The sequence below is a fragment of the Macrotis lagotis genome, chromosome 1 (assembly GCF_037893015.1).
Source record: "Macrotis lagotis isolate mMagLag1 chromosome 1, bilby.v1.9.chrom.fasta, whole genome shotgun sequence".
In the NCBI taxonomy this organism is placed as follows: domain Eukaryota; kingdom Metazoa; phylum Chordata; class Mammalia; order Peramelemorphia; family Peramelidae; genus Macrotis; species Macrotis lagotis.
The window spans coordinates 157764445-157781038 of record NC_133658.1 but is presented as its reverse complement, the minus strand read 5'-3'; the positions used below and the strand labels follow the sequence as shown (position 1 = coordinate 157781038).

Sequence of the window (16594 nt, the reverse complement as noted above, 5' to 3'; positions counted from 1 at the left end):
AGTGGTCTTAACTATGGAATGGGGTACCTTGGAAGATAGCATGCTTTTCCATAACTCGATTGACCGTGAAAGACTTTTCTACTCTAATACAATGATTCAAGACAATGTCAAAGGATCATTGAAAAATTCAATCCACTTCTGGAGAACCACTTCTGGAGAACTGATGAACACAGTGCTAATAGAAAAATTTTTTTACTTTATTTTTCTTGATTTTTTATTGGGGTGGGATGGTGCAAAATGGCTAATGACTTCACAGATTTAATTGATAGCATATTGCTTTCTCAAAGAGTAGGAAATGGGCTGGAGGAAGATGACATGAAATCCAAAGTATGAAAAAAAGTTTAAAATAAATACATTTTTAAAAAGATTTATTTCAATGATTATCAGGCTGGGAAATTCTATAAAGAAAATGGATTCCTTTGTCATAGGATCATAGACAAAGTTAGAAAAGATTTTTTTTTTGGCAAGGCAATAGGGCTAAGTGACTTGCCCAAGGTCACACAACTGGGTAACTGTTAAATGTCTGAGGCTGGATTTGAACTCAGGTCCTCCTGATTCATGGCACCTCCTTACCACCCCCTAAAAAAGATCTTGAAGCTCATCTTGAAGTAGTTAGCTGGCACAGTAGAGAGAGCTGGACCTGGATTCAAAAAGACTCAAATTCAAATCCAGCCTCAGACCCTGGCTGTGAACTGGCACATCACTCACCTCTGTCTGTCTCGGTTTCCTCAAGTGTAAAATGGGGGTGAACAACACCTATCTTACAGGGCTGTTGTGAAGATCAAATGAGATATTTGTATAAGGTGCTTAGTATAAGCTTATTATAAATGCTTATTCCCTCCTTCTCCCAATCTTATTTAACTACCTCATTTCACAGATGAGGAACTGAGGCTGAGCAGTGATGTGACTTGTCTAGGGTCACACAGCTTGTGTCTGAGGCAGGATTTGAATCCAGAATTAACAAATCCATAACTCTTTTATCTACTTCCATGATGTCTCTCACATTAGACAGAGCCTAGACAAGATAACTTGTAAGTTTCCAATTCTGAGATTTGATGGCTAAACAAGCAATTTGGAGTTTGGACTCAAACATTCTAGGTTTGCCCCAATCTTTCATCTTGTAACTTAATTCCCATTACTCCCAGTACTGTTTCTGGAGACCAGGCTCTTCCCCATGAAGCCCTCCAGATGTCTGAAGGGGGTGATCATAGTCATCTTAGTCTCTTCTCTGGTCTAAACATCCTTTCAGTGATCTTCTGAATTTCCATGATACAGCTTGTTCATAACTTTCCCAAGTTGAGGTGCCCAGAATTGCACAATATTCTAGATGGATCTTTACTAGAACAGTGACAAATGACTTTATAATGAATCCTCACAACTTGGTAAGTGGGTGCCATTATCCTTTGAAGCAATAGAGGTAACGTGAACTCACTTGCCCAGGAACTCAGTTCTTGACTTCAGGCCCAGTGCTCTGAACACTGTACCACCTGGCTGCCTTGCTGATTAGGACAGGGAAACTTCCTCTGATCACTTGTATCCCTTACCATATAGTCTTTTTTTTTTTAGGTTTTTGCAAGGCAATAGGGTTAAGTGGCTTGCCCAAGGCCACACAACTAGTAATTACTAAGTGTCTGAGGCCGGATTTGAACTCAGGTACTCCTGACTCCAGGGCCGGTGCTCTATCTACTGCACCACCTAGCCACCACTATCATATAGTTTTAACACAGCATTATATTCTTTTGACTGTCAAACCTATACCACTGTTGATTCAAATTGATCTTGTAGTTCAGATTCTGCATTTATGAATTATTTTTCTTAACTTATCTTTATGAATTTTCAACTTATTTGATCTGGTTCCATTGCTCTAGCCTGTTGATGTCATCCTATGTTAGCAACTCTGTGCAGCATTGTGTCATTTGCAAATCTGACAAAGTTGTCAGCAATGGAACACCAAAAGTCCAATAATAGAAGGAACCCTGGGACATTAAAAACTATACTGTGTAGATACTGACACATCAAAAACAATTTGAGTCCAATTTGTTCCAAGTTCACATAATTACTCTCAAGTAGTCTGTGTCTCTTCATCTTATTAACAGACTATCACCCCCTAGTGAGGAAGCTCTTACCAACGCAAGCCAACACCTTCTCTGCAGAGAAGAGCATTGCTTAAAGCTATGAGAAGTTGACTTCTCCAGGGTCACACAGTTAGGATGGGCCTCAGGTGAGATTTGGATCCAGGTATTCCTAGCTCTCTATCACTTATGCACTCTGCATGCAAAATTATTCATCAAAGATTTTCTATTGAGGCAGTTCACATTTGTTAACTGGAGGAAAGAGGTTAAAAATTTTATTAAAATGTTTGCAGGTTTTTCAAATAAGGAAAATATTAGAAAAATTGGTAAGGAACTCAGAAAAAATGAAAAAATTATATATATATATGTATGTATATATATATATATATATATATATATATCTGAAAGGGGGATTTTAAAATTCAATATAAAATCAAGCCATTTATATTCACCTTGAGGGGATTTAGTTATCCCAAAGGTCTTAAAACATACCTTTAACTTGGTCCCAGAGCATGGTTTTAGAGTGTATCATGAATTGATGCAAGTTTACAATTAAGTCAAAACTTGCATTGTCTGTAACAGGCTGGTCCATCTATAAGAATAGTCATAATGCATTCCTAGAATGTCTGGAGACTACAAGCTAGCTGTGAAAGCTCATTATACTAGGTAAATTCTGTGTAAGGATTGATCTTTCAGGGAATAATAATTAAATTAATTTAAAATCATTCAATTAGAAATTAGAGAAAATTTGGTTAATTTTCTCTTTCAAATTATCACTTCAGATCCTAACAAAACATTATTCATCATCAAAACTATTTTGCAGTTCCTGAATTTATTCAACTCATTTATTAAATCATACAGTTTTGGGAGATAGCATGGCACACTGAAAAAGAGGTCTGATTTAAGAATGATGAGTTCTGCCTCCAAACCTTCCACTAATGTGGCTGTATGAACTTGGGAAAATCACATCACCTTTGTTCCCAGGTCTTCAAAGTGTGAAAATCTGGTCAATTATCTGGAAGCTCCCTTTAGAGTTTTCCATAAAATTCTGATTCCACATAGTCCTTTTATTTTTCAATTCAAGATCTGTCCAGATTTCATTCCATATCCTAATTTATAGGTAATCCTATCATCCTACTCTAAGAGATAATAATATTAAAGGATAATTACTATATGTCTATTTTACTCTTCCCCTTCTGGAGCTTCTATAAATCCCAGCCTTGCTGTTCATACTCCCCACCTCAAATTCAAACTATCAAAGCCTGCTGTCATCCAGTGATCAGGTGAAAATAACACTGACAAATACAAAATATCAAAGCTTTATTTGTAGAGCTAAGCTGGTTTTGGACGAGAAGAGGGCAAATATGGACTGTAACTTTAGGTAATGAATGATCTTTGTCAGTTTCTAAACTGACAGAATAAATGAAAAAATTATTATTTCAAAAAAGATAGCTTGAAACTTTATGAAGTATAGAAAACCATATCCCAAACTTAAAACTGGAATATAACAGATGAAATTTTAACTGATTTTAAATCTGCTTAAAGCCTTGGAGCTAACTTTTTATAATATCATCTAATCGTCTACCATTGAGTCTCAGTTTCACAATCAAATATATAGTGTTAAGAGTATAACAAAAGGAACTGAAGGTAAAAGAAAGTTATATCCCAGAAATGCAAAAGCACATAGAACTAATATGGTATAAGTTAGGCCCAACATTAGGTGAAAACTATACATACCTACATGGGAATGCTTGGATTTACAAGGTTTCTATGAAATAAAATTACTGTACAGAATTTGGTGAGAATTATTCAGGACTTCAGAGAATGAATTTTTCCCAATATATATTTGAAACATCTCATTCTTAAACAGATCAATGCTGCAGAAGGGTGGTCAACTCTCTCTCTCTCTCTCTCTCTCTCTCTCTCTCTCTCTCTCCATATATATATATATATGTATATGTATATGTATATATATATGTATATATATACACATATATACACTTATAAAAAGTATTTACAAAGAAAAAACATTTTTACATTTTAGTTATATTTGCATGTCTGAATACTAGCAAGAAAAGTAGAAATGCTTAATTTGTACACTAAACAGAGAAAAGTAAAAAATAAACATTTATGTAAAACAATTTCATAGAGACAATACTAGCATTTCAAATGAATACAAATGCATTTACTTTATATACAAGTGTGTGTTATGGTGTTAAATAAACTCTGGAATTCATGTTCTGATTTAACTCTGCAGAATCAGAGTCGGAGAAATAATCACCTTCAAAATTCAATTTTCTAATATGACTGAAGAGTTTTTCAGAATCAGATTGAATTCCTGCAATCAGAAGAATTTTAATTAAAAGAATGATCACATTTTATAAATGAAAATAATTTAAATATGGCAATATAGCATTTCTAAGAATGATAAATCTATCAAGTTGAGAGCAAAAAATTATGGTTAATTCAAACATAGACCTCCTGTGTCTTGAGTGGGCCCATTCTACTTCTAAAGAGCTCTAATTAGATTCCTTCCAAAGTCTTAAACTGTGCAAAGTCCTAACCTGTCAAGATCATTAAGAAATCTACTGCTGTCAGCTAAAATGTTAGTTAGCCCTCTTAGCTTTATGTTAGCTACAAATTTAATAGGGATGCCATCTACATCTTCAATGGGAATGTTAAATAGTACAGGGATAAATAATAATCCTTGGGAGTATTCCTCTCCAGATTGGTAGGAAAGCACTCATTAATTTTAGTCTGATCATTCAAACAATTCCCAATCCACCTAAGCATAATTTATTTTCTACTTCACATTTCCCTCACTATCTTTTCTACAAGAATAATAGCATAGGAAAATGGCAAATGCTTTGAAGAAATCTAGGTAAACTACAATATTCCCTCAGTAGTCCAGAGACTACTAATAAATGTGTGGTTATGAAAGTTTTTGGCAATCATCACTTCCATAATCATTCCCTTAATAATGTAGTGTAGAGTTTTGCCAATAATCCAAGTTAAACTTACTGACTGGTCTACAGTTTGTAACCTCCATTTCCCTTCCATTTAAAAACTAGAACTTTTGTTCTCAAATCCTGTTATACCCATTTCTCCATCTTTCATAACTAATTCAAGGCACATTTCCAAAGTTTTTCACTATCTAGAGATATAATTTAACTGGCATTGAAAGTCTTCAAGGGTAGCTAGATGTTCTCTTGCTATGTCCCTACTTATTTTAAATATTAGCTCCCTATCTAGTTTTCTTCTGTCCTTTTTCTGACTAAAGATCATTCCCCTTGTCAGAAAAAACAGAAATAAGTAGGGGTGATCAGGTGGCACAATGGATAGAGCACCAGCCTTGGAGTCAGGAGAACCTGAGTTCAAATCCAGCCTCAGACACTTAATAAATTACCTAGCTGTATGACCTTGGGCAAGCCACTTAACCCCCTTGCCTTGCAAAAAAAAAAAAAAAGAAAGAAAATAGAAGTAAAAGTTATGTGGCTTTCATCCATTATCATTCTTCATTCTATCAACCTTGAGCAGTAATTCTATCCTTTTTTATGATCCTCACTTTCTCCCAACATATGTAACAAAAGACACAAAAACTCTTCATATTTTTAACTTTCCTTGTCAACTTTAACTTATTCTGGCATGCCTGACACTCTTTTCACAAGCCCATTTCACAAATATGGTCAGATGACATTTAGTATATGTACCTTAAGCTATTAAAACCTCTTCACTTCACTCATCCAACCTTTCTGGAGAGCAATTTGGAATTATGTCCAAAAAGCAACAAAAATGTGCATACCCTTTGATCTAGCAATACCACTACTGTGTCTGTACCCTGAAGAGATTGTGAAAAAGGGTAAAAACATCACTTGTACAAAAATATTCATAGCAGCCCTGTTTGTGGTGGCAAAGAAATGAAAATTAAGTGAATATCCTCCAATTGGGGAATGGCTTAACCAGGAAAGCCTGGAAGGATTTGCATGAATTGATACTGAGCAAGATGAGCAGAACTAGAAGAACATTTTTTTCTTTTTTTTCTTTTTTTTTAGGTTTTTGCAAGGCAAATGGGGTTAAGTGGCTTGCCCAAGGCCACCACAGCTAGGTAATTATTAAATGTCTGAGACCAGATTTGAACCCAAGTACTCCTGACTCCAAGGCTGGTGCTTTATCCACTACTCCACCTAGCCACCCCGAACTAGAAGAACATTATACACCATAACAGCAACATGAGGGTGATAATCTTAATGGACTTGCTCATTCTATCAGTGCAACAGTCAGGGACAATTTTGTGGTATCTGCAATGGAGAATACCATCTGTATACAAAGAAAAAATTGTGGAGTTTGAACAAAGACCAAAGACTATTACCTTCAATTTAGGGGGGAAAAATCATTATCTTATTATGTAATTTTGCTATCTCTTATACTTTATTTTTCTTCCTTAAGGATATGATTTCTCTCTCATCATATTCAACTGAGATCAATGTATATTATGGAAACAATGTAAAGACTAACAGAATGCCTTCTTTGGGGGGTGGGGGAGGGAAGAAAGAATGGGGGGAATTATAAAACTCAAAATAAAATCTTTCTAAAAAAAAACCTCTTCACTTCTTATGAAGGGAGCACTAAATGCTAATTTAGTCCTTTCACACAACACTCTATGAAATGTTACTGACCTCTCTTAAACTGAGTTCTCCTAGGTGTTGGAGTTGTAAAGTCAGATCCAACCTAAAAAGAACCACAAAACCTCAGAATTAGAAAGAACCAAAGAAGTCATCAAATCCAACTAGTTCCCAAAGAGGAATGTCCTCAAACACATATTCAACTAAAGTCTTTTGCATAAAGATCACTATTGAATGGGGAACCTACTACTTCCTAAATCAGCCTATTTAATTTTTTTATTTTTAATAGTTCCCTCCATTTGGACAACCAGCCATAAGTTTATGAATGCCAATCTAATCACTTTTATATCATCTGTCTATCAAATTAAATTTAGCAAAGTATACTGATTATTAAAAAGAAAACCATTTCCTAATGAAGTCAGAAGATTAATAATAATAATAAAAATAAAAATATTACCAGTTTCTTCTTGACATTGGCCCACATACCACCATGACTTTTATTCTCCTTTTGCATTTGATATAGATATTTATCATAATCCTTCCTGCAAAAATACAAAGTAGCATCTCAAGTGAACATAGATAAATCCATGAAGTCTAATTAGCTTCATCTGGTAAATCACCATGAATTTTACATTTGTTTTCAATCTGGAGAAATCTTTTCTCCCTATTTTTATAAAAGTAAAAGTATTCTCTCTTTTTATTTCTTTGATGAGGCAATCAGGATTCAGATCTCATCACAGAGCTAGAAAATGTCAAATGTCTGGTGTCAAATTTGAACTCAGGACCACCAAAATCCAGGGACAGTGATCTATTTACTGTGCCATCTAGCTGCCCTCAAAAGTAAAGTATTTAAGAATACTATATTCTTAAACCCACAAACCAAATGTTTAACTGAGATTATTAAAAGCACCAACTTGTATATAGATAGAATTGCAAAAGAAACTTTTAGACAATGACAGTGTACTCTGAACTCTCAATAAGCCTTTATCAAGTATATGGTAAATGTCAGACACCATGCCAGGTGCTGGGGCATTAGTGGGCTACAAGGTCAATGAATTATCAATATAACATGGCTATCAAAAAGTTAATGCAATCTTAAACTCTTATTAATAAAAATAGAACATCCAGAACAAGGAACGCAATAATCCCACTCCATTCTGCATTGGTTAGTCATTAGCTGGAATATTGTGTTCAATTTTGGTTGCCAGTTTTACAAGGTACATTGAAAAACAGGAATCTGTTAAGGAAAATAGTTCTGATGATTATAGGTCTTGATATTTTAAAAAAACGTACTATCTACAAGGACTAGAAAATACACCATGGATACCTGATAAAGCAAAATCTATCAAACAAACACTGGTATTACAACAAAAAAAAGTAGTTAATGATTAGGTCAAATGTGGGAGACAGAAATCTTATTTCTTGACCTCTGTGTCTTGTCAACTGCCTTATGTATGTAATTAAATTGCTTAAATTGTCTATGGAATAAAGAGGAATCATATTTGTTTTATTTTTCTTCAAAAATTTTTAGACATTTTTCTTAACCCCTATACATATTATTACCTGTTTATAGATTCCCACATACCAGGGCTGGCATGTTGACATTGGGGAGTTTTTGCCAAGACATAAATAACTGAAGGAGTTGTTGAATCTCTGTCCATATAAAGGAAATCATCATCCTGATTGACTTCAAAATTAGGTAACTAGAAAAGAAAATGATATTGACTCATACATATCTTTATTGCCTCCAAATATTTATAAGAAACTAATGACAAGTTACATATGACCAGAAAACCTAATGTGACTTGGTCACATAGTGAAAATAGAATATAATATAAAGATGTCTCCAAACAACTTGGAAATACATTGAAAACTCTTGATAAATCGTGACTCCACAAGACCAGTAGTGAAAAATACTGCCCACCTCCAGACAATGGACTACTATATAGAATCAGATATGCATTTCTGGACATGACCAATATGGATATCTGTCTTATCTGACTATATTTCTGATAAAGATTGCAAAAAGTAGGAGGAAAAAGAAAATTAACAAAATATAGAATAATCCAAGTATTATTCCATCAGCTATGAAATAGTAAAATGTCTAGAAATTGTTCCCAATTTTGAGGGTGCATAACCCAAGGGGCAAGTAGGGAAAGGTTGAGAAGTATAAGAGGTATAGATCATTCAAAGACATACAATGGAAAACTTAGAGACTGAATATAAATTATCTGGATTGTATATGTGTCTGTGTCATATTGATATCACATTGATTCTCAGTTTAAGTGAACAGCATTCTCTGTGTGTGTGTGTGTGTGTGTAAATGAGTATGGAACCTGTAACTTCATTAGTCTAGAAAATTCTGAGTTGGGAATTCCCTCTAGCACATAGATAACATCTGCATTACAACTCAGTATTAAGAGTGTTGACCAGGGTTCTATAAAAGTTTAATGAGTCACCCAAAGACACAGTCAATCTGAGTCAGATGCAGGCTTGTACCAGGTCTTCCTCATACTATGCCATGCTGCATCTCATTTATAGATGCTATTTTTCAAATTTATGTAGATACCATTGTGATTATAAACTATCTAAAATTTACTGAATTCATAATAGTTTTTAATTATATATTTTCAATTACTAAGTGTTAATAATTCAATTATTTTATGTGGGAATTCCTGAAATGTTTTGATGTTAAAAGGGTCATCCTCATACTCCAAGACTAGGTATCAACTAGGTTTCCAATGTGCTTGATGCATCCACTATGAATTTATGAAAAGCCATGATGATAACATATAATTTGGGATGGGGGTAAGGATGAATGATAAACTACGGAGGTAGAGAGAAAAGTACCAACTAAACTATTAAAGTATAAGGATTAATATTTATTTCTATATTTTTAGCTATCATGATAAAACATTTGATCTTATTCTAACTCTGATAATTTCAATACTGAATAAATACCAGTTAGAATTAATACTTGCTTCAGCCCTGTGGCAAAGAATTGGAAATTAAGTGAGTGTCCTTCAATTGGTCAATGGCTTAACAAACTGTGGTATATGTATGTCATGTAGAAACCAGGAGGGATGGGAATTCAGAGAAGCCTGGAAGGATTTGCATGAACTGATGCTGAACAAAATGAGCAGAACCAGAAGAACATTGTACACCCTAACAGCAACATGGGGGGTGATGATCAACCTTAATGGACTTGCTCATTCCATCAGTGTAGCAATCAGGCACAATTTTGGGCCATCTGTGATGGAGAATACCATCTGTATCCAGAGAAAGAATTGTGGAGTTTGAAAAAAAGACCAAAGACTATTACTTTTAATTAAAAAAAAAAACACACTTATCTTATTATGTAATTTTGCTATCTCTTATACTTTATTTTTCTTCCTTATCAATATGATTTCTCTCTCATCACATTCAACTTAGATTAATGTACAAAAGTTTGAAAAAAGACCAAAGACTATTACCTTTAATTTTAAAAAAACACTGTTATCTTATTATGTAATTTTGCTATCTCTTATACTTTATTTTTCTTCCTTATCGATATGATTTCTCTCTCATCGCATTCAACTTAGATTAATGTATACCATGGAAACAATGTAAAGACTAACAGAATGCCTTCTGTGGGGATTGGGGGGAGGGAAGCAAGGATTGGGGGAAAATTATAAAATTCAAAATAAATAAAAATCTTTCTTTTATTAAAAAATTAATATTTTCTTTAGCAAAATATTATTTAAAATTATTTCATTCAATAATTGAAATTTTATTTATGCCATCTTTATTTTAAATCTACTCTTCTCTCCTTCCCCACCAAGGCTTATCCCTTGTAACAAAAACTATAAAATGAATCAAGCAAAAACATTTTATAACTGTCTATTATATGCTAGTGACAGTTCCAAGTACTAGGGATACAAAGACAGTTCTCTACTCTTAGGAAACTTACAATTTAATGAAACAACATGCAATATATATGTATATATATATATATATATATATATATATATATATATATATATATATATATATATCAAGCAACCTATAGTGAGGACAAATAGAAAATAACAGAGAAAGGCACTCAAATTAAGAGGTATTTGGGGAAAGTTTTTGTTGATGGCTGCTTGAGCAAGTTTGGGTTAGAAAGTCAGTTATGACTAAAAAAACCTAAGCTTTGGTGACCCTCGAGCTGAAGGCTTTCCATAGAACTCTGATTTGAAAATACAACTATGTCATTTGTGGTCTCATTTGTTGATAGCCCTGTTTCCAAACTTCTTGACCTGGGGTTACATCCTGCCCAAATCAGAGTTACATCATTTTTTTTTATCCTGTATACTAATTTTGTGGTTTTCTGCTATAAGAACTGTTTGATACTTTTAATAAACGGCTCTGCTAGTTGTCCTGCTAGCATCCCCACCCAGATGTATGCATGTTTCTTTTCTCTCCTGAATGAATCCTCTGATAGACAGGGGAACTCAACATTTGGTGCACTTACATGGAGCAGGCACAGGGGACTTGAAGCCGTCTGGAAGCTGAGATATTCTTTCAGGAGAAGAAAACCCCCTAGTAAGGCCATGGTAATCCCAGGATGATTCCGGTGAGGGGGTGGCTTGAGGAGAGCTGATAAGCAGCGTCAGCTTTTTACTTTCTTTTTCCAAGAAGGCATAATAAGGTATAATAAGGAAGGAACTTTTTATAGAACTAAAGAAGCCAGGCCAGGACATAAATATTTTGAAGAAACTAGCTAAAGAGAAGGACTTGGAAATTATCAAAAATTATCAAAAAACAAATAGATAAGTTTTTACAGACTGGTTTTGATGTTCTCCATAGTTCCCAAGAAAAGGAGAATTGAGCTTAGAAGGTACTTTGAATCTACATGATAGGAGAAGAGTGTTTGAACAGATAAATGAATATCAATATAATATATTAATATAATTGATATTGTATTAATATATTATAATATAATATAATTAATATAATAAAATGCTGTTGATTTTTTCTCTTCCCCACTTCTTCACTATGATTCTGACAGAATGTTCCCCCCCCCCCCCCCATGGTTTGTCCATTTTACAATTCTGGCTCTTATCTTTCGACCTTGAAGTTTAGCAGAAAGAATATATTTAGAAAAAGAACTAGCCAGAGAGAGAGAGAGAGAGAGAGAGAGAGAGAGAATTAGTTCATGAAGATTTGAAAAAAACAAGTGTTAAAATGGAAATTTATTTGGCATTAAAAGAATCAGGAAAGAGACAGTGTATATTCCAAACACATTATATATAGAAATCATAAAAAGAAATTCCATTTTTGAGAAAATTTTGGGGAAGTATATTCCAAAAAAGACAAGAGTCAGGTTAATTCTAAAGTATATAATTTGGGTACTAAGTAATGACAAAAAATAAATAAATATAAGAAATAAGGGGAAATTAAATAGTTAATCTTTTACCAGAATGATATCATAACATTATAACTTCAAGAGTTTATCAATATAGATTCTGATAATGTTAGTTATTACAGAAGTTATTACAGAAAATTATTGGTCAAGTAAGGATTTGAAAACAGAAGATGTTGAGATCTCCTGAGCTGAATGAATCCCCTGCTGGGGATTCATTTCCCACACACTCAGGTGGGAAATGTCAGCAGGACATCTGAGAGAGCCAGTTTATTGAAAACATCAAACAGTTCTTATAGAAGAAAACCACAAAATTATTATACAGGATAAAAACAATGATGTAACTTTGTTATGGGCAGGAATTAACCCAACAGCATGTGACCCAGGTCAAGAAGTTCAGAAACAGGGATTATCAAATAGTGAGGCCACAAATGACACATTTGTGTTATCAAATCAGAGTTCCATGGAAGCTTTCAGCTCAAGGGTCACCAGAGTTTAGGTTTTCTGGCCATAACTGGCCTCTTGACCCCAAACTCACTTGGGTGGCCTCTACAAGATTCCAACCTCCCCCCGCCAGAAAAGACTTAGGACTGTCCCCTTAAAAAATAATTTATTTATAGAGCAAAACTCTATTTGAAGAAGGGGGACAGGAGATATTCCAATTAGGCTGAGAGGTTTTTGAGTGACTGTTTGCCTTCTCAAAAGTTATACTAGTTAAAATCTAGAAGTGTTATATAATAATATTATTAAATTATATATAATTTAATAATATTATATTATTATTAAATTTATATAGATATAAATTTTATGTTTTTATACTATTAAATGTTATTAAATATTATACTATTAAATGTTATTAAATATTATGCTAAATAATATGTTAAATATATTAATACTTTTGTGTGGAAAAAATGAATTGTGATAGATGGAACATTCTCTATATCTTCTCTTGTGTGAGAGCAAATTGGGGGCCTCTCTGGTTCAAAGTGCTCTGATTCTGTTTGTTGTGTTTTATGTATGTTTATTTTAAAATACAGGAAGAGAAGCTCTTAGGTGTCTCTGCATAATAAGACCTGCTTTCATATCTTTATGTCCTAACTGGCCAGTCCTCTTTCCTTTCTCTCTTTTTAAAATTGGATCTTTTTCTTTTTCCAAAAACTTTATGATTCTGTGCCACAGGAGATTTACCTGAAAATCATGTGTTTTGGGGGGAAAGAAGGGGTTCTATTAATTTTCTTTTATTTTCTATTGTTTGTTTTCTGGTCTGATTGTCTAAAAGAGTTTTACTTACTGATTTGTCAAATTATACTAATAAGGGACCTAGAAGAAATTGAAATTGTCCCTAAAATTATTTTTTCTGGACTGTTCTTGATAAGAGTTTATGGAAAAGAATAATAGAACAGTATATGAAGGGAATATGTAAGTAATTCAGCCTGAATAATGGGTTCTGAATATATTTGGGGTTTTTTGTTTGTTTGTTTGTTTGTTTTTAGGTTTTTGCAAGGCAAATGGGGTTAAGTGGCTTCCCCAAGGCCACATAGCTAGGTAATTATTAAGTGTCTGAGGGCAGATTTGAACTCAGGAACTCCTGACTCCAGGGCAGATGTTCTTTTCACTGCTCCACCCAGCCACCCTAGGTTCTGAAAATATTTGAATAAAGAAAAGGAAAAATAAAAAGGCACATAGAGACTATTGGGGGGGGCAGTTACAGCAACTATTGGGGTTTTTTAACCATTTGTGAAGTATGCAAGTTGGTGAAAGCATGTAGAAAGCAGAAAGTAAATATGAGAGGTTTGACTTTATATAAATAAAAGATGGATTTTTGAACTCTGAAACATAATCTGCAAATCAATGGAATAAAAGAAGGAAGTATAGAGAGCTATAAGCCTATATGAAGATATATGTTTAAATGAGATTGGGATAATCTGAAAATTGCATTAAACTGTCACTTTTACAATATCTAGCAGTGAATTGTTGGGAAAGTAATAATCCCCATAAAGTGAAAAGTTTGATATGAAAACAATTGCTAAGTAAATGTTAACTGTTTCTTCAGATTAGGTAAATCTATAATGTGTAATCCTGTGTACAAAGTTATCTGAAAATACATATAACTGAATTAAGGGGTTTGTAAAAAATATATTAATTTTTTTTTTTGGTTATAATGTTTTTTGCCTAAGAACTAATGGGAATGCTAAAATAGATAGGGTCAGAATGGCCTTGATAAAGGCTGGGAGTCTGCCAAAACCTTTGTTAGCACAAACTTCTGAGTTATGTGTTCTTAATTAGGCTTTATAATTGCTAAAAAACAGGGTATAGTTCATATATTGGAAAAACTTAGGGTGACCGAGGAATGATAAACAGTAAAGGTAAAGAATTAGTAATATTATCTTGATATCTCAAAATGTGGGGAATCTCCAATTCCCAGAACGTCATTTTGTCAGTGAGGATAGAAAGCTCCTATAAGTTAGAGTATTGAGAAATTAGAGTAGTACTGTTACAGATAAGAATTTGCAAACTTTTTTGTTTTCAAAAGGAAAATGAATATGATTTTTGGAATTTATAAGATTAAGAGAAATATAAAGATAAAGAGAAATATAAAAATTTTTATGATTATAAGATTTTCTTTATATTTCTCTTTGATACAGATAAGAATTTGCAAACTTTTTTATTTTCAAAAGGAAAATGAATGTGATTTTTGGAATTTATAAGATTATTAAGAGAAATATAAAGATAAAGAAAAAATATAAAAATTTTTATGATTATAATATTTTCTTTATATTTCTCTTAATAAAAATTTTTAGAAACATCTGGTCTTAAGAATTTTTTATTGCAAAGTTTTAGGCAGTAAAAGGAATATACTTTAAATTGAAAATATGTTATGTATAATTAGAAAACTTCGTATAAAATTAGTAAACTATGCATAAAAACAGATTCAAACAATTTTTTTTGAAAATTTAAAATTGTGTTACAATAACAAAATAAGAATGAATTTAAGTGTCATCCATCACATTTGTAAAGATTTGTTATAAGAAAATTAGAGAATACCTTGCTAACAGGTGATATCTCTCAAGGTCTTTTTTGGCCCAGAGAGTTTGTGAAAAGCTTTGTTTTTCCATCACATGTTTATGAAATTATACATATTAGAAATTATATATGTATCTTGTAACACTGACTTTGGTAAAAAATTTATATTAGAGTTTTTGAAAATTAATATAAATAAAATAATTTCATAGAGAATCTTATTTTCTTTTTGAAAATAGGAGTGTATTTGGAATAAGAGGGAAATAAGCTTATAATATAGAGATGAGAAAGAAATTTGCATGTGAAAGATTCAGGTCTAAGGTTTTAAGAAAATAAGATGTCAGCCTGGAGATCTTATGTTTCATTTTCAAAGAAGTGAAATGGTAAACTCAGAAGAAGAATGTATAAGAGATTTGGAAGTAAGCTTTAACTGCAATTATTTCCAATAATATTGTGGGATTTTGAAAAATGATTGGGAAATTGAAAATTGTGTAACCCATAGTTAGGTAGCTTGCTGATGAGCAAGATGTTGAAAAAGTTATGTGATCTAGTTTTGTCTATATAAGCTGTTTTACTATAATAATACCTAAGCCTAGAATTAATAATTGATTTCTTTGTAGAGATAATGAGCAAAAATATCAGAAGTTATGACCCTCTGGGTTCCCTGAAATTTTTAAACAATGTAATGGACCTTATTCTAAACCTGTAGGTCCAAGCATATATGCAATAATAGAAAAGAAATTATATGCTATATTGGTTTTAAGAGAATGGCCACAACTTCTTAATTTTTTACAGATAGTAAGTATGATTATGATTATCATGTGGTCAGATGCATACAGCCTTTATTAATAATAGATACAATTCCTTTTTATTGAATATATGGATTGCCTGGATATATAAATATATCTATATATCTCTCTCTATATATATATATACATATATGAAGGTAATCATAAGACCAATCTATTAATCCTTCCTCTCCTTATAAGCTTAGTAGAAGAGTAAGCTAAACTGTTTCACAAAAAAATTTCATCAGAGTGCCTCTTTACTAAGGAAAGAATTTAAAATTACCAGAGAGCAAGCTAGGAATATAGTAAAATCCTGTCCACAAAGGGGTATTTACCCACCTCTCCAAATTATTTTAAGAATCCTCTGGGTGGTTAGGTGGCACAGTGGATAGAGAACCAGCCCTGGAGTCAGGAGTACCTGAGTTCAAATCCGGCCTCAGACACTTAATAATTACCTAGCTGTGTGGCCTTGAGCAAGCCACCTAACCCCATTGCCTTGCAAAAACTTAAAAAGAAAAAGAATCCTAGAGGCCAGACTCCTAATGAGTTATGGCAGATGGATCTGACTCATTATGCACAATTTGGAAAAATGAAATCTATATTACTGTAGATACATTTAGTTCATATACAATGGCCACAGCACAAAGTTCAGAGGCTATTCAAGGTGTGATTGATCATTTATTACATTGTTTTGCAGGGATACCA

The 16594-nt window shown here is 33.0% G+C and overlaps 1 protein-coding gene across 2 annotated transcripts in view; it reads right to left on the bottom strand.

Annotated features, from left to right (window-relative positions):
- Positions 1–4261: 4261 nt before the first annotated feature.
- LOC141504311 (mis18-binding protein 1-like) overlaps positions 4262–16594 on the bottom strand; it is a 59412-nt gene continuing 47079 nt past the window's right edge. For both annotated transcript variants that reach the window (XM_074209249.1, XM_074209250.1), the window contains 4 exons: positions 8258–8397; positions 7152–7236; positions 6749–6800; positions 4262–4410 (listed from right to left, as the gene is read on the bottom strand). In XM_074209249.1, coding sequence (XP_074065350.1) covers positions 4280–4410; positions 6749–6800; positions 7152–7236; positions 8258–8397 — 408 coding nt within the window. In that variant the 3' untranslated portion in view covers positions 4262–4279. The remainder of the gene's footprint in view (positions 4411–6748; positions 6801–7151; positions 7237–8257; positions 8398–16594) is intronic.